Below are 20,063 nucleotides of genomic sequence, written 5' to 3'. Positions count from 1 at the left end.
TCCGTAATACATCATCCCGCAACTAACTCATTAGTTGCAATGCTTGCAAGGCTTAAGTGATGTGCATTACCGAGAGGGCCTAGAGATACCTCTCCGACGATCGGAGTGACAAATCCTAATCTCGAAATACGTCAACCCAACATGTACCTTTGGAGACACCTGTAGAGCACCTTTATAATCACCCAGTTACGTTGTGACGTTTGGTAGCACACAAAGTGTTCCTCCGGCACACGGGAGTTACATAATCTCATAGTCATAGGAACATGTATAAGTCATGAAGAAAGCAATAGCAACATACTAAACGATCGGGTGCTAAGCTAATGGAATGGGTCATGTCAATCAGATCATTCAACTAATGATGTGATCCCGTTAATCAAATAACAACTCTTTGTCTATGGTTAGGAAACATAACCATCTTTGATTAACGAGCTAGTCAAGTAGAGGCATACTAGTGACACTCTGTTTGTCTATGTATTCACACATGTATTATGTTTCCGGTTAATACAATTCTAGCATGAATAATAAACACTTATCATGAAATAAGGAAATAAATAATAACTTTATTATTGCCTCTAGGGAATATTTCCTTCAGTCTCCCACTTGCACTAGAGTCAATAATCTAGATTACACAGTAATGATTCTAACACCCATGGAGTTTTGGTGTTGATCATGTTTTGCTCGTGGAAGAGGCTTAGTCAACAGGTGTGCTACATTCAGCTCCGTATGTATCTTGCAAATTTCTATGTCTCCCACTTGGACTAGATCCCGGATGGAATTGAAGCGTCTCTTGATGTGTTTGGTTCTCTTGTGAAATCTGGATTCCTTTGCCAAGGCAATTGCACCAGTATTGTCACAAAAGATCTTCATTGGACCCGATGCACTAGGTATGACACCTAGATCGGATATGAACTCCTTCATCCAGACTCCTTCATTTGCTGCTTCCGAAGCAGCTATGTACTCCGCTTCACATGTAGATCCCACCACGACGTTTTGTTTACAACCGCACCAACTGACAGCTCCACCGTTTAATGTAAACATGTATCCGGTTTGCGATTTAGAATCGTCCGGATCAGTGTCAAAGCTTGCATCAACGTAACCGTTTACGATGAGCTCTTTGTCACCTCCATATACGAGAAAAATATCCTTAGTCCTTTTCAGGTATTTCAGGATGTTCTTGACCGCTGTCCAGTGATCCACTCCTGGATTACTTTCGTACCTCCCTGCTAGACTTATAGCAAGGCACACATCAGGTCTGGTACACAACATTGCATACATGATAGAGCCTATGGCTGAAGCATAGGAAACATCTTTCATTTTCTCTCTATCTTCTGCAGTGGTCGGGCATTGAGTCTGACTCAACTTCACACCTTGTAACACAGGCAAGAACCCTTTCTTTGCTTGATCCATTTTAAACTTCTTCAAAATCTTGTCAAGGTATGTGCTTTGTGAAAGTCCAATTAAGCGTCTTGATCTATCTCTATAGATCTTTATGCCTAATATGTAAGCAGCTTCACCGAGGTCTTTCACTGAAAAACTCTTATTCAAGTATCCCTTTATGCTATCCAGAAATTCTATATCATTTCCAATCAGTAATATGTCATCCACATATAATATCAGAAATGCTACAGAGCTCCCACTCACTTTCTTGTAAATACATGCTTCTCCGAAAGTCTGTATAAAACCAAATGCTTTGATCACACTATCAAAGCATTTATTCCAACTCCGAGAGGCTTGCACCAGTCCATAAATGGATCGCTAGAGTTTGCACACTTTGTTAGCTCTCTTTGGATCGACAAAACCTTCCGGTTGCATCATATACAACTCTTCTTCCAGAAATCCATTCAGGAATGCAGTTTTGACATCCATCTACCAAATTTCATAATCATAAAATGCGGCAATTGCTAACATGATTCGGACAGACTTAAGCATCACTACGGGTGAGAAGGTCTCATCGTAGTCAACCCCTTGAACTTGTTAAAAACCTTTTGCGACAAGTCGAGCTTTGTAGACAGTAATATTACCGTCAGCGTCAGTCTTCTTCTTGAAGATCCATTTATTCTCAATTGCTTGCCGATCATCGGGCAAGTCAACCAAAGTCCATACTTTGTTCTCATACATGGATCCCATCTCGAATTTCATGGCTTCAAGTCATTTTGCGGAATTTGGGCTCACCATCGCTTCTTCATAGTTCGTAGGTTCATCATGATCTAGTAGCATGATTTCCAGAATAGGATTACCGTACCACTCTGGTGCGGATCTTACTCTGGTTGATCTACGAGGTTTAGTAGTATCTTGTTCTGAAGTTTCATGATCATTATCATTAGCTTCCTCACTAATTGGTGTAGGTGTCGCAGAAACAGTTTTCTGTGATGTACTATTTTCCAATAAGGAAGCAGGTACAGTTACCTCGTCAAGTTCTACTTTCCTCCCACTCACTTCTTTCGAGAGAAACTCCTTCTCTAGAAAGGATCCATTCTGAGCAACGAATGTCTTGCCTTCGGATCTGTGATAGATGGTGTACCCAACAGTCTCCTTTGGGTATCCTATGAAGACACATTTCTCCGATTTGGGTTCGAGCTTATCAGGTCAAAGCTTTTTCACATAAGCATCGCAGCCCCAAACTTTAAGAAACGACAACTTTAGTTTCTTGCCAAACCATAGTTCATAAGGCGTCGTCTCAACGGATTTTGATGGTGCCCTATTTAACGTGAATGCGGCCATCTCTAAAGCATAACCCCAAAATGATAACGGTAAATCAGTAAGAGACATCATAGATCGCACCATATCTAGTAAAGTGCGATTACGACGTTCGGACACACCATTACGCTGAGGTGTTCCGGGTGGCATGAGTTGCGAAACTATTCCGCATTGCTTCAAATGTACACCAAACTCGTAACTCAAATATTCTCCTCCACGATCAGATCGTAGAAACTTTATTTTCTTGTTACGATGATTTTCAACTTCACTCTGAAATTCTTTGAACTTTTCAAATGTTTCAGACTTATGTTTTATTAAGTAGATATACCCATATCTGCTTAAGTCATCTGTGAAGGTGAGAAAATAATGATATCCGCCACGAGCTTCAGTATTCATCGGACCACATACATCTGTATGTATGATTTCCAACAAATCTGTTGCTCTCTCCATAGTGTCGGAGAACGGTGTTTTAGTCATCTTGCCCATGAGGCACGGTTCGCAAGTACCAAGTGATTCATAATCAAGTGGTTCCAAAAGCCCATCAGTATGGGGTTTCTTCATGCGCTTTATACCGATATGACCTAAACGGCAGTGCCACAAATAAGTTGCACTATCATTATCAACTCTACATCTTTTGGCTTCAACATTATGAATATGTGTGTTACTACTATCGAGATTCATCATAAATAGACCACTCTTCAAAGGTGCATGACCATAAAAGGTATTACTCATATAAATAGAACAACCATTATTCTCTGACTTAAATGAATAACCGTCTCGCATTAAACAAGATCCAGATATAATGTTCATGCTCAATGCTGGCACCATATAACAATTATTTAGGTCTAATACTAATCCCGAAGGTAGATGTAGAGGTAGCGTGTCGACCGCGATCACATCGACTTTGGAACCATTTCCCACGCGCATCGTCACCTCGTCCTTTGCCAGTGTTCGCTTAATCCGTAGTCCCTGTTTCGAGTTGCAAATATTAGCAACAGAACCAGTATCAAATACCCAGGTGCTACTGCGAGCTCTAGTAAGGTACACATCAATAACATGTATATCACATATACCTCTGTTCACCTTGCCATCCTTCTTATCTGCCAAATACTTGGGGCAGTTCCGCTTCCAGTGACCAGTCTGCTTGCAGTAGAAACACTCAGTTTCAGGCATAGGTCCAGACTTGGGTTTCTTCTCTTGAGCAGCAACTTGCTTGCTGTTCTTCTTGAAGTTCCCCTTCTTCTTCCCTTTGACCTTTTTCTTGAAAGTAGTGGTCTTGTTGACCATCAACACTTGATGCTCCTTTTTGATTTCTACCTCCGCAGCTTTCAGCATTGCGAAGAGCTCGGGAATAGTCTTAGTCATCCCTTGCATATTATAGTTCATCACGAAGCTCTTGTAGCTTGGTGGCAGTGATTGGAGAATTCTATCAATGACGCAATCATCTGGAAGATTAACTCCCATCTGAATCAAGTGATTATTATACCCAGACATTTTGAGTATATGCTCACTGACAGAACTGTTCTCCTCCATCTTGTTGGGTTTTGTAGTAATTTAAATAAAATTCCTATGCACATGCAAGATCATGTGATGCATAGCAACGAGATGGGAGAGTGCTATCTACGTACCCACGCAGACCGACTGCGGAAGCGTTGACGCAACATAGAGGAAGTAGTCGTACGTCTTCCGGATCCGACCGATCAAGCACCGAAACTACGACACCTCCGAGTTCGAGCACACGTATAGCTCGATGACGATCCCCGGACTCCGATCCAGCAAAGTGTCGGGGAAGAGTTCCGTCAGCACGACGGCGTGGTGATGATCTTGATGCACTACAGCAGCAGGGCTTCGCCTAAACTCCGCTACAGTATTATCGAGGAATATGGTGGCTGGGGGCACCGCACACGGCTAAGGAATAGATCACGTGGATCAACATGTGTTTCTTGATCTGTCTTTGGTGCTAGCCCTGCCCCTCTATTTATATATTGAGCCCTGGGGTCGAAACTTGGAGTAAAAGTCTCCACAAAGTCGGTTTCACCCGATAGGCAAGAGTCCTTCTCGGACTCCAGGGCCACACGCCAGGGATCCCGGCGTCTGGGCCCAGACGCCAGGGACCCTGGCGTCTGGCCCCCGGACTCCGCAAAACTTCCTTTTGCGCTTTCCAAAAAACCTTGTGGGCATTCCCCTTTGGCCCAAATAAAGTGTTCTCGTACCCAAACATTTCGGGAAACATCCGGAACCCCTTCCGGTGATTTCCGGAACCCTTCCGGTGACCAAACACTATTATCATATATATCAAACTTTATCTCCGGACCATTCCGGAGTTCCTCGTCATGTCCGTGATCTCATCTCAGACTCCGAACAACATTCGGTACATCAAAATGCATAAACTCATAATATAACTGTCATCGTAACCTTAAGCGTGCGGACCCTACGGGTTCGAGAACAATGTAGACATGACCGAGACATGTCTCCGGTCAATAACCAATAGCGGGACCTGGATGCCCATATTGGCTCCTACATATTCTACGAAGATCTTTATCGGTCAGACCGCATAACAACATACGTTGTTCGCTTTGTCATCGGTATGTTACTTGCCCGAGATTCGATCGTCGGTATCCCTTACCTAGTTCAATCTCGTTGCCGGCAAGTCTCTTTACTCGTTTCGTAATACATCATCTCGCAACTAACTCATTAGTTGCGATGCTTGCAAGGCTTATGTGATGTGCATTACCGAGAGGGCCCAGAGATACCTCTCCGACAATCGGAGTGACAAATCCTAATCTCGAAATACGCCAACCCAACATCTACCTTTGGAGACACCTGTAATGCTCCTTTATAATCACCCAGTTACGTTGTGACGTTTGGTAGCACCCAAAGTGTTCCTCCGGCAAACGGGAGTTGCATAATCTCATAGTCATAGGAACATGTATAAGTCATGAAGAAAGCAATAGCAACATACTAAAGATCGGGTGCTAAGCTAATGGAATGGGTCATGTCAATCAGATCATTCAACTAATGATGTGATCCCGTTAATCAAATAACAACTCTTTGTCCATGGTTAGGAAACATAACCATCTTTGATTAACGAGCTAGTCAAGTAGAGGCATACTATTGACACTCTGTTTGTCTATGTATTCACACATGTATCATGTTTCTGGTTAATACAATTCTAGCATGAATAATAAACATTTATCATGAAATAAGGAAATAAATAATAACTTTATTATTGCCTCTAGGGCATATTTCCCTCACATCTAGTAGCTATAGAACTTATTGGAGACTTCATATCTCTCAATCCAGGCATTTGCTTGAAATATTAACTTCAACTCCTGGAACATCTCATATGCTCCATGACGTTCAAAACGTCGTTGAAGTCCTGATTCTAAGCCGTAAAGCATGGCACACTGAACTATTGAGTAGTCATCAGCTTTGCTCTGCCAGACGTTCAAAACATCTGGTGTTGCTCCAGCAGCAGGCCTGGCACCCAGCATTGCTTCCAGGACGTAATTCTTCTGTGCAGCAATAAGGATAATCCTCAAGTTATGGACCCAGTCCGTGTAATTGCTACCATCATCTTTCAACTATGCTTTCTCAAGAAACGCATTAAAATTCAACGGAACAACAGCACGGGCCATCTATCTACAATCAAACATACATAAGAAAGATACTATCAGGTACTAAGTTCATGATAAATTTAAGTTCAATTAATCATATTACTTAAGAACTCCCACTTAGATATACATCCCTCTAATCTTCTAACTGATCACGTGATCCAAATCAACTAAACCATAACCGATCATCATGTGAAATGGAGTAGTTTTCAATGGTGAACATCACTATGTTGATCATATCTACTATATGACTCACGCTCGATCTTTCGATCTCAGTGTTCCGAGGCCATATCTGCATATGCTAGGCTCGTCAAGTTTAACCTGAGTATTTTGCGTGTGCAAAACTGTCTTGCACCCATTGTAGATGGACGTAGAGCTTATCACACCCGATCATCACGTGGTGTCTGGGCACGACGAACTTTGGCAACGGTGCATACTCAGGAAGAACACTTTTATCTTGATAATTTAGTGAGAGATCATCTTATAATGCTACCGTCAATCAAAGCAAGATAAGATGCATAAAAGATAAACATCACATGCAATCAATATAAGTGATATGATATGGCCATCATCCTCTTGTGCTTGTGACCTCCATCTCCGAAGCACCGTCATGATCACCATCGTCACCGGCGCGACACCTTGATCTCCATCGTAGCATCGTTGTCGTCTCGCCAATCTTATGCTTCCACGACTATCGCTACCACTTAGTGATAAAGTAAAGCATTACAGCGCGATTGCATTGCATACAATAAAGCGACAACCATATGGCTCCTGCCAGTTGCCGATAACTCGGTTACAAAACATGATCATCTCATACAATAAAATTTAGCATCATGTCTTGACCATATCACATCACAACATGCCCTGCAAAAACAAGTTAGACATCCTCTACTTTGTTGTTGCAAGTTTTACGTGGCTGCTACGGGCTTAAGCAAGAACCAATCTTACCTACGCATCAAAACCACAACGATAGTTTGTCAAGTTGGTGCTGTTTTAACCTTCGCAAGGACCGGGCATAGCCACACTCGGTTCAACTAAAGTTGGAGAAACTGTCACCCGCAAGCCACCTATGTGCAAAGCACGTCGGGAGAACCGGTCTCGTGTAAGCGTACGCGTAATGTCGGTCCGGGCCGCTTCATCCAACAATACCGCCGAACCAAAGTATGACATGTTGGTAAGCAGTATGACTTATATCGCCCACAACTCACTTGTGTTCTACTCATGCATATAACATCAACACATAAAACCTAGGCTCTGATGCCACTATTGGGGAACGTAGTAATTTCAAAAAAATTCCTACGCACACGCAAGATCATGGTGATGCATAGCAACGAGAGGGGAGAGTGTGATCTACATACCCTTGTAGATCGACAATGGAAGCATTTGGTTGATGTAGTCGTACGTCTCCACGGTCCGACCGATCAAGCACCGAAACTACGGCACCTCCGGGTTCTAGAACACGTTCAGCTCGATGACGATCCCCGGACTCCGATCCAGCAAAGTGTCGGGGAAGAGTTCCGTCAGCACGACGGCGTGGTGACGATCTTGATGTACTACTGTCGCAGGGCTTCGCCTAAGCACCGCTACAATATTATCGAGGACTATGGTGGCAGGGGGCGCCGCACACGGCTAAGAATATGATCACGTGGATCAACTTGTGTTCCTCTGGGGTGCCCCTGCCTCCGTATATAAAGGCTCAAGGGGGGGGGTGCGGCCGGCCTAGGAGAGGCGCGCCAGGAGGAGTCCTACTCCCTCCGGGAGTAGGATTCCCCCCCCCCCAATCCTATTTGGAATAGGATTCGCGGAGGGGGGAAAAGAGGAAGGGGGGCCGGCCCCCTCTCCTTGTCCTATTTGGACCAAGGGAGGGGAGGGGCGCGCGGCCCATCTCTGGCTGCCTCTTCTCTTTTCCACTAAGGCCCATATATCTCCCGGGGGGTTCCGGTAACCTCCCGGTACTCCGGTAAAATCCCGATTTCACCCGGAACACTTCCGATATCCAAACATAGGCTTCCAATATATCAATCATTATGCCTCGACCATTTCGAGACTCCTCGTCATGTCCGTGATCACATCTGGGACTCCGAACAACCTTCGGTACATCAAAACGTATAAACTCATAATATAAATGTCATCGAAACCTTAAGCGTGCGGACCCTACGGGTTTGAGAACAATGTAGACATGACCGAGACATGTCTCCGGTCAATAACCAATAGCGGGACCTGGATGCCCATATTGGCTCCTACATATTCTACGAAGATCTTTATCGGTCAGACCGCATAACAACATACGTTGTTCCCTTTGTCATCGGTATGTTACTTGCCCGAGATTCGATCATCGGTATCCAATACCTAGTTCAATCTCGTTACCGGCAAGTCTCTTTACTCGTTCCGTAATACATCATCCCGCAACTAACTCATTAGTTGCAATGCTTGCAAGGCTTAAGTGATGTGCATTACCGAGAGGGCCTAGAGATACCTCTCCGACGATCGGAGTGACAAATCCTAATCTCGAAATACGTCAACCCAACTTGTACCTTTGGAGACACCTGTAGAGCACCTTTATAATCATCCAGTTACATTGTGACGTTTGGTAGCACACAAAGTGTTCCTCCGGCACACGGGAGTTACATAATCTCATAGTCATAGGAACATGTATAAGTCATGAAGAAAGCAATAGCAACATACTAAACGATTGGGTGCTAAGCTAATGGAATGGGTCATGTCAATCAGATCATTCAACTAATGATGTGATCCCGTTAATCAAATAACAACTCTTTGTCTATGGTTAGGAAACATAACCATCTTTGATTAACGAGCTAGTCAAGGAGAGGCATACTAGTGACACTCTGTTTGTCTATGTATTCACACATGTATTATGTTTCCGGTTAATACAATTCTAGCATGAATAATAAACATTTATCATGAAATAAGGAAATAAATAATAACTTTATTATTGCCTCTAGGGCATATTTCCTTCACCTTCTCCTTCAAAATCGACTCGACTAACTTTAGCTATTGTGAGAGGTATAAACTTTAACTCCGGGCTATAAAACTAGAGAGATTACCACTAGATTAGTGACTGTGGGGTTTTGGGGAAGGCCTATGTGTACACACTGAAAATTATTGTATAATATACGATGAACACATTTCATATATACATTGACCTTTTTTAATATACAATGATCTTTTTAATTATGTGATGATTTGTTAAATATACGATGAAGTTTTTTAATATATATTGAGTTTTTTTATAATGCGATATTTTTTGTAAATACACACTGAACATTATTGTATAAATGTACAATGAACATTATTATATTATATCCTATGAACATTTTGTTATATGCATGAACATTTTTTAAATATCGCATAATAAAAGGTTCAGTGTAAATTAAAAATATGTCGACAGTATTGAAAAAACATACATTGTTACTTACAAAACCTATATAAGAGGGAAATGTGCAAGAATTAAAAAAAAGGAAAACCCTAAGAATACCCAAGATCTGAAAAAGGATAAAAGATATCCAAAATAAATACATTCAAAAAAAGGAACAGTTGTAAAAGTTTCACGGTCAGGACGTGTCTAATGCGGAGTATAAAAATATGGAAGTCTCCACTAGACGCAACCAATTGTGTAGCATACCAGTCAGCGCGCGTTTGCCATGTATGATGCATCCCATATTTGAATCCTAGTGGGCGCTGTTTTTTTACGCTGGTTTTATTTCTCCCATGAAGGGTTTATTTTCACAAACAAGAAACAAGGGCGTTTGCATGATTACATATAAAGCAAGTTTTTTATTTGGTGAAAGAACATGCCACATCGGCGCCTGACTGTAGACAGGCCCGGCCGGTCAGTTTCCTCGTCAATATGTGTTTATACGGAGTGCGCGCCCCAGACTAGGTTCTGACTTGCAATATTTTTAATAGTGATACCAATTCGTTGAGACTGCCCAATTGTAGTACCGACATTTTCCTGTCGTCCCCATGCCATGTTTGGTGCCCAGTGGCGTAGCGAGCGGGTGCCGGTGTGCCGTGGCACACCCAGAATTTCGAGGTATGTTTTACCATATATGAATTCGGCTAAATTAATCCTTTTAAACAGCCCTCAAGCATAATTGGCAATAGCCCAAATCAATTATTTTGAAGTGTGCACCCTCATCATTTTATTTCTGGCTACGCCACTGGTGGTGCCTTCGTTCCTGAAGCATGGTCGCAGCAGATGCAGGGTACTACTAGACTCGTACTATATTAGTACTAGTAGTATTAGAATAAATGCCCACAGGTTCCGACTAATCATATGTACTTTGATAAATCGCTAGGCGGTACCCTCTCTATGTGCATGTGCACGTCGACGTCTTGCTAACTTGTTTTTTCCATGGTCAGGCATCACCATGTCACCCCGCAAAAAAAAAGACACCACCATGTCAGACTCGAGTCGGAGAACCAGTAATGACCAATTGTTGACGCCTTCCACGCAGCCATGCCAAGAGGAGATAGGCCGAGTCTCCGAGAGGAAACCACACCATCCCTTCTGGCGACCGCGAAGACGTTATCCCAGAGAAGGTATGCCTCTAATTTCCTATTTACAGATAGCCTAGTTATGCCTTATGGGATTTTGCAATGATATTTATTATTATTTTGATGGATATGTTAAGGGTCCCGGGTTTAGTTTCGCTCCGGGCCCCCAAAACCGGCACTGCCTCAAAACAGTTTGGAGCCATGTCCAGGAGGGAACCTCAACTCTAGATTCACTTTTCAGCTTACACCAAGAGCGCGCTGCAACTTAACCCTCTGCACCTCCCTCAATGCACCCATTACATAATGCGTAGTAATTAGTGATAACTCTTCAAGGCCCTCCAATCATTAACGCGGGTGGTTAGAGATGAGTCGCTGGTCCTCCGTAGTTGAGATCTCAGATTGAAATCTTTCAGCTGCGCTCGCCATTCTCCGGTCAGCCCAACGAACTAGCCAAGGTTAGCAGTAGCACTACTTAATGTGATCTAAACACTTTTATATTAGCTTACGGAGGGAGTACTTCATCCTCCCATAATATAAGAGCTTCTTTATATTAGTGTGGTCTGTAGTGTAAAAAGCACTCTTATATATATTATGGTACGGATGGAGTACTATACTAATCTGTTCTAATTCTTGTGTTGTGGTGCGTATTCTGGAAGGGGTCTTAGTTCTTGTACGTGATGATTAGACAGTTATGGATAGGAAAGATCCCCTAAACACTAAATATTTTCCTAAAAATAGTCTAAATATTAACTTGTTCTTTAAGCGCCGCCAAATGGAAGACAACTTGCATCGGTATGGCATGTTAATCTATGCTAAAAATAAATAGCAACTAAGTTCTCTTCTAGTGAAACTATTAATTTTGCATCTTATTGGCTATCATAGAGGTAATATAGATGTAATCATGTTTTATATGGACAAATGGAATATTATAACAACTTGACTTGGCCCCCCTATGTCAAAATCCTGGCTCCCCCCCCCCCCCCCCCCCCCCTGGCCATCCACTCGAAACTAGGGTTATAGCTCATGAGCACGTCCTCCACATGCCCGCTTGTTGGTATTTTGCAATCGCCTGCTTGTGGTATCGAGCATCATCTCGGGTTGCTACCTTGCTTTGTTGATTCTCCTTCATTGCCACCACCGCTCGTTTTTCCACCTTGTTGTTCAACCTCTCTCACTCGCGAAGGGGAGAAATAGGGGTTACGGTTATCAGAGACACACATTATGCCTCTACCTATCTCGTGTCAGGCACCCAATGATTTTCTGCAAGTGCACATGGTTTAGTTGTATTCTTTTCAAAGTAAGAATATCGATCCAACAGGGAGCACATGGAGCAATCTTTTGTCTCTTGTAGGGTTTAAATAGCTATGCCTGCAAGTTGAAAGAAGTCCAAAGTAGTGGTGATACGGTGTAGCAAGCATCAAATCAAAGTACTGAAATGGAATTTAGTAACAAGGATTGTAAACAAGGGTGATGAAACCAATAATACTAAAGCCTTCCAGGGAGTCTGGATTCCACACTAGCGTGCATCTATAGCGGTGCCTAAAGACAATGCTACGTCAGATTCCTAAGCTACTTTGCATATTTCTATTTGTGGGTAGAACAGGTACATATACGTGCATAGACGCGGCAGCCCCGTATCACATACACCACCACCATTCTTCCGCACTCCTGTTACCAAACAATGACTAAGAGGAGAAAGGTCCCCGTGGATGTAACCTATAAGTGGTCTCTATTACCACCCTGCTCCAACAATCCGGGATGAAGGGAGAGTCCTGTCATGTACCTACCTCTTCAATCAGTCGGTGCGTCAGCAATAATAACCGTCCGTCAAAAGTTGGCATATGTTGGATGGTCGGCTCCACCCAACATCAAGGAGACTATTAACATAAACATGCAAAGAGGATATTAAATCCTAATACCAAACGATCTATTGTACACCAGGGTTCCTCCATATCCCCAAGAACTAGGGAGACTACTCACACATAGAGGCAACAAACATCAAAAGGGTGTTGAAAGTAAACATGAATGGATTACCGAAAAAGGCTTTCGCCCCTGCTTTATTAATAAAGAAAATCACCGAGCCAAGAAGTACACACAAGTCAGAGACATACTCCACAGGAACAAACACACAACAGGCCGCACGCGGCAAAATTCAAGAGGGTTCTCCTGAGGGCACAACTCAACAAGCCCCAAAGAAAACAAAAGAGAACATGGTGGTAAGAAGGCGCCCACAACCACGGCACGACCAAGGTCATGAAGGCCCGTCATCTAATCTAGCTCGAGAGGTGGTGGGGGAAGCGAAGGCACCAAACGACGAGCCATCACCCGAAGATCTGCAAGGAGGATGTCGATGGCGTCTCGACCTGACGCCCGGCCAAGCGACTGTTGGGGGAACGTAGTAATTTCAAAAAATTTCCTACGCACATGCAAAATCATGGTGATGCATAGCAACGACAGGGGAGAGTGTGATCTACATACCCTTGTAGACCGACAGCGGAAGCGTTAGCACAACGCGGTTGATGTAGTCGTACGTCTTCACGGCCCGACCGATCAAGCACCAAAACTACGGCAGCTCTGAGTTCCAGCACACGTTCAGCTCGATGACGATCCCCGGACTCTGATTCAGCAAAGTGTCGGGGAAGAGTTCCGTCAGCACGACGGCGTGGTGACGATCTTGATGTTCTACCATCGCAGGGCTTCGCCTAAGCACCGCTACAATATTACCGAGGATTATGGTGGAAGGGGGCACCGCACATGGCTAAGAATATGATCACGTGGATCAACTTGTGTGTCTAGGGGTGCCCCCTGCCCCCGTATATAAAGGATCAAGGGGAGGTGCGGCCGGCCAGGAGGAGGGCGCGCCAGGAGGAGTCCTACTCCCACCAGGAGTAGGATTCCCCCCCTTTCCTAGTTGGAATAGGATTCGGGAGGGGGAAAGAGGAGAGAGAAGGGGGGGGCGCCGCCCCTCTCTCCTTATCCTATTCGGACTAGGGGGGAGGGGCGCGCGGCCCAGCCCTGGCCACCTCTCCTTTCTTCCACTAAAGAACACTAATGCCCATATACCTCCCGGGGGGTTCCGGTAACCTCCCGGTACTCTGGTAAAATCCCGATTTCACCCGGAACACTTCCGATATCCAAATATAGGCTTCCAATATATCAATCTTTATGTCTCGACCATTTCGAGACTCCTCGTCATGTCCGTGATCACATCCGGGACTCCGAACTAACTTCGGTACATCAAAACTCATAAACTCATAATATAACTGTCATCGAAACCTTAAGCATGCGGACCCTACGGGTTCGAGAACAATGTAGATATAACCGAGACACTTCTCCAGTCCATAACCAATAGCGGAACCTGGATGCTCATATTGGCTCCTACATATTCTACGAAGATCTTTATCGGTCAGACCGCATAACAACATACGTTGTTCCCTTTGTCATCGGTATGTTACTTGCCCGAGATTCGATCGTCGGTATCTCAATACCTAGTTCAATCTCGTTACCGGCAAGTCTCTTTACTCATTTTGTAATACATCTTATTGAAACTAACTAATTAGTTGTAATGCGTGCAAGGCTTATGTGATGTGCACTACCGAGAGGGCCCAGAGATACCTCTCCGACAATCGGAGTGACAAATCCTAATCTCGAAATACGCCAATCCAACATTCACCTTTGGAGACACCTGTAGAGCTCCTTTATAATGACCCAGTTACGTTGTGACGTTTTGTAGCACACAAAGTGTTCCTCCGGTAAACGGGAGTAGCATAATCTCATAGTCATAGGAACATGTATAAGTCATGAAGAAAGCAATAGCAACATACTAAACGATCGGGTGCTAAGCTAATGGAATGGGTCATGTCAATCACATCATTCTCCTAATGATGTGATCCCATTAATCAAATGACAACACATGTCTGTGGTTAGGAAACATAACCATCTTCGATTAACGAGCTAGTCAAGTAGAGGCATACTAGTGACGTTTGGTTTGTCTATGTATTCACACAAGTATTATGTTTCCGGATAATACAAGTCTAGCATGAATAATAAACATTTATCATGATATAAGGAAATAAAATAATAACATTATTATTGCCTCTAGGGCATATTTCCTTCAACGACCACCAAAACTGCAAGTAACCACACCGTTTATAGATTGTGTCAGAAGGTTGTCGAAGAGGCGTACGCTCAATCAGGAGCTTATTACGGATCGTCCAAAGTGTCCACGCCAGAACCCCAATGCCCAGCCACCTAATGTGGCGGAGCGTCAACGCAGTAGCCTAAAGCTCTGCGAAGAGCTCGGGAAAATTGGTGTTACACCAGGTCCCCCCCCACACACAATCAAAACATGAATTGATTACACATGTAACACACAAGATAATCCACTAGGGTTCCTGAGGTTACAATGAGATGGGTGTGCATGATGATGATAGTGGCGATGATGTTATAGCCCCCTTGTGCTTGGTGGTGAATATCGTGATCTCCTCCTTGCCAATCCCTCGTCCAGATGATCTTCGGAGGCTAGTGTTCTACCTTCTAGATGAGTTCCTGGTGCCTCTACATGTCTGATCCCCGATCTGATTCCATAGGATGGAAATATTGGATGAGGCCAATCCCTCCTCCGGATGATCTTCGGAGATTAGGCCGGTTCTACCTTCTAGATGAGTTCCTGGTGCCTATGCGTGTCTGATCCCCAATCCGATTCCACGGGGTGGAAATAGTGGACGAGGCAGCTCCCCTGGCACACCATACAACCACACATTAGAGAAGGCACACTCGTATGATAGGCTATCTTTGGCTCTGGAGCCGCCGCACGCTCCTCCTTTGGTCCCTTTGCTTTATTCTTTTATGGTAGTTGATTATCACATGAAATAACGTGATTCCAGCCTAATTTCCTGGAATTCCTTCCATAAGACTTTATTTTCTCCCAAAGGTGTTACTTGAGGAATAACAACAAAAAGTAGTGCGCGAGTGCAGTAAAATTTCATAAAACCTATCATGTAGGCGCAAAATTATTAACATAATTCTCACATAAATTGAACTCATCACCCAACACAAAATAAATGATAAATATATGATGATAGCCTCACCACCTCGAACTTTCTGAAACTATCACCAACGTCGTATCCTCATCAGAAATCTAGTGTGTCTCACTTTAAATTACCCATCAAACAAGATATCTCCAAGTGCAACCCCGTCTTGCGGAAGGAGATCCTCTGACTTGCCTCTTGTAAAGTTAGAAGGCTACAATGTCCTATGTTTGAGCATTTCTCAGCCGTCAGATCCAACACATTTGGCTCATATTTACTGCTAAACCCACAAACAACTTCTATAGTACATGACGAAAAATAGTGCACATGTAACAAGACACATAATAGTAGGCATGTTACAGTGGTTGCTGCAGTACTTTTTTGACAAAGGGTGCTTTTTATTGACTCATAATGAAGCATCACGGGGATACAAACAAAATGAGCATACACACAGCCTTTGCATAATTAGAATGCACATAAATAACATTGATGCGCACACACAAAGGACGACGATGGCAAAAGCAAAGTCATACAAGACCAAAGCTTGCCTATGTGGAGTTAAAAGAATCTTGAAGCGAACAAAACAACGATCGACAAAATGCAGCAATGACCATCACACCAACCATAATTGAGAACATAATGACTACGACTAAGATTCTTCAACATCAACGCCTTCATGAAGGGCGATGAGCGAGCGCCGCCATCGCCGGAGTGAACCAATGAAGGAAAGGTCATAGGTTTTCACCTTGAAGATCAAGTATGAACAAACTCCAAGCAAAACCTTCAACAAGGTTACAATGCATAGTGAACTTTGCCAGGTATGACCAACTAGGGTGAAACCTAGCATTTTCACCTAAAGCTCTAAACTAGGTAAATGAAAAGCACCATCAATTCGAAGTCCTCCTATGTTGTCGCCTGCAATTTCCATGATCCCAACAGCTACATACGCGCATGGTCATGACATATTACATGCAAACGATGATCATGCCCGCACAAGCAGGCTACCGAGCCGCGACAAGAGCTGCTTGCCATACAAAGCAATTGACGGGGCATGAAGGTCCCAAACATCGCCAAAATCCCCAACCTGGACGGTCAGGTAGCCTGATGGCTATCGGTGGCAAATCTGTATCAAACAACAGCACCATATGACACCTTTTGCTCAACCATCCTCGGTTGTTACAACAAATCACTGACCGACCATCATACCAAGGAGGAGGAAACTCCGGTATGGTCAGAGAGGCAATTCTCGATGCCACCAGTGCTTCACAACCTTAACCATTGCCTCAAGTCACTGCATACAAATCGCCTCCCTTCATTGTGCGCAGACAGTGGGGGGGTTGATCCTGCCGTGCAGCAGCTACCATGCAGCCAGGGCAGGCGTCTTGCAGCCGCAGATATGGGGTTACCCGAGACCAAGCTGAGGCCACGGGCTCCACGGATCTGGAGCTACTATGGTTCATCTTGGTACCCAACATATTTGTAGGCTGCCTAGCACTAGTTCAGATCATGGAATGGCACATTCGATAGTGGAGCAAGAGGTACTTCATGTTTTTGGTTTTCTAATAACAGACCAAAAGGAGAATAAAAGACAGAAAAGCAACAACGTTTTAGGCAACGCAAAAATCAGTGTCCCTCGCTTGTTCTCTCACATGTTGATAGCTCATAGCTTTGGGTGACATCCACAATGACGCTTGGGTGCGCCGTGCGCGTCGTCGTGATGGTGGAGCAGTACTAGTCTTCCCTTCATTTTATATCCCGCTCGCTGACTTTGGTAGCTAAACTTTGCAGAGGCAACTCATCAGGTAATGAAAATGCTATTGGAAAGGAACAATCACCTTGTGACACAAGCGGACCGATCCACAGGAAGCACGCCCCTTCACTTGGCCGCCACATGGCGGGGACCGATGGGATTGCTACTCAAGGCTGGCCCAGCTGCAGCGTATATGCCAGACAATAATGGGTCATTTCCCATACATTTAGCTGCGTTCGAGGGTGAAGAGAATGCAGTCTTGGCCTTCCTACAAGAGAGCGGCCCTTACTGCGCCGAGCTACGCGACGGCAAAGGCAGGACATTCCTCCATGTCGCGGCTGAAGAGGAGAAGAGCATCCGCGTCATCAAGTTGGCTTGCGGATGGCAGGGCAAGTCGTTTTCATCGTCGGTCATGAACATGCAAGACAACGACGGGAACACTGCGCTGCACCTCGCTGCTCTGGCAGGGAATATAGGGGCAGTCTGTGATCTGGTGTCAATACCAGAGGTCAAGCTAGATGTAAGCAACAACAAGAGAGAAACACCACTAGAGACTGCGTACATGACTAAAACCCTTGGGGCACACAGCGCAGGGTCGGCCTTCTACGGGGTAATTAAGCAATTTATCTTATCTTATCTGTTAATGGATTGACATTTCTTTTTCTTTTTTCGCTTCATTCATACTACTCATTTGTTCTTCCAGGACCCACGGAAAAGGATATATCTCTTGTTGCAAGGAACTTGCTATAGGACTGGTGTCTCCGCAGGGATCAGACCCTGGGGGAGAGAACGGAGAGAATTCATCAAGTCTGCTTTAGACAAAATGAACAGATCGGAGAACATCGCCAGCGAAACGCAGATCATCGGTCTTGTCGCTGTGCTGATCACGACGGTGACATTCGCCGCAGCCTTTGCCGTGCCTGGTGGCTACCGAGCAGATGACGACAACAAGGGCGGCACGCCGATGCTTGCGGGGCACTACTCCTTCCATGCCTTCGTCATTGCCAACACACTAGCATTCACCTGCTCCGTCGTATCCATCCTCTTTCTCATGTATGCAGGGGTAGGCCCGAACGTGAACGACCGCATGTGGCCCTTACTCATGTCCACAAACCTTTTGGCTAGTTCGGCTAGGAGCCTCTGCGCCGCCTTCGCCGTCGGGGTGTACTCCATCCTAGCTCCGGTCGAGCCAATCAAGGCCATGTTTTCTTGCATCATCACCGTGTTCCCGCTCGTGCTGGTGGAACTCTTTTTATACATCAAGTCGGCGTCAATGGATTACAGCGACAGCAGAGCGGAGTTGGCAAGGAAGTTTGCAGGTCAGGCACTCTGGATGGAGATGGCACGGGCGATCCTAGCGCACCTACTCATTGGGATAGTGATGTTCGAGTACTGGCCATACATTTTCATCGCGGCCATGTCTTGCTAATATTTCAGTTGTATTATCTCACTAATCATCCCAAATTGGCAAACCACGTGTATCTTTTAATTTAGTGTGAAATACGAGCTACGTTAATGCGCCTGGCATTTAGTTATGTTACTTCTCGCTTTCTTCCATAACCATTCTTGCTAGTACTTATCTGCCTTAAATAATAGTTACCTCTACTAGTCGATTGTGAACCAGTGAACTAGATTGGGATTAGAATAAGTTTCCGTTTTTTTGTTTCCTCTTTCAATCCTATTTGGATCTGATACCTTTCAACTGGAGGCCTTTGGATCATGCGGGCAGATGATATTAAGCTTGATATTACCTACTCTAGTTAGCATGTAGTTTTAGTGTCAGCTTTTAATACTAACTAACACAGAGGTCTGCTCAAATGTGTGGCCATTTTTTTTTGGAAAGGGATTAAGCATAGTGAATATTGTTAAAGGGGTGCCATAATTTCTATTTGTAAGGATATACTTTAACATATACCCTCTATGATTTTAATAACTATGTATCTCTAACCATTATCCAATCTGGATCTTATAAGAACATCATCATGTGGTAAATGATACATAAAAAAGTTTACATTTTAAAGGAATCGATCCCGTTGAATCCAAATCAAATTGTTTGTATTATGAAAATCTTAATCTAGATAAATTCTGTTTCATTGACCTCGTAATGTCTGATGCAATGACCAACTCTCATTTGTAATAACGTGTGTAGTTGGTACTAATATCTAGACTCCATTGATGACTTGTTGAAAGATAAACACACTTGTGTCACTTCCTTTCGAACAAACACATAATCCTCTATAGCCTAACATATATTTCTCTCTTTACATGCCTTTTGTGTTCTAATCCATGGGTCAAATTCGTAAATCCCTATTTTATGCACCATACTTGCATGCTCCAACATCCGCAAATTAGATCTAGGCATAGAACAGACACCCGGCAGAACATTACCCATGTTGGTTTGTTTCCATGCATGCTCCAAATATGCACAAACAGGTCATATGATATGTCGGATCC

The 20,063-nt window shown here is 44.0% G+C and overlaps 1 protein-coding gene across 1 annotated transcript; it reads left to right on the top strand.

The window, feature by feature from the left end:
* Positions 1-17,651: 17,651 nt before the first annotated feature.
* Positions 17,652-19,078, top strand: LOC123154636 (ankyrin repeat-containing protein ITN1-like). Its single transcript, XM_044573320.1, has 2 exons — positions 17,652-18,219; positions 18,313-19,078. Exons 1-2 carry the CDS (start codon positions 17,665-17,667, stop codon positions 19,036-19,038), a joined length of 1,281 nt encoding a protein of 426 aa, XP_044429255.1. The 5' UTR covers positions 17,652-17,664; the 3' UTR covers positions 19,039-19,078.
* Positions 19,079-20,063: the final 985 nt, after the last annotated feature.

This window comes from Triticum aestivum, chromosome 7A, assembly GCF_018294505.1.
Source record: "Triticum aestivum cultivar Chinese Spring chromosome 7A, IWGSC CS RefSeq v2.1, whole genome shotgun sequence".
Taxonomy (NCBI): Eukaryota; Viridiplantae; Streptophyta; class Magnoliopsida; order Poales; family Poaceae; genus Triticum; species Triticum aestivum.
This window is presented reverse-complemented; position numbering and strand designations above follow the sequence as displayed.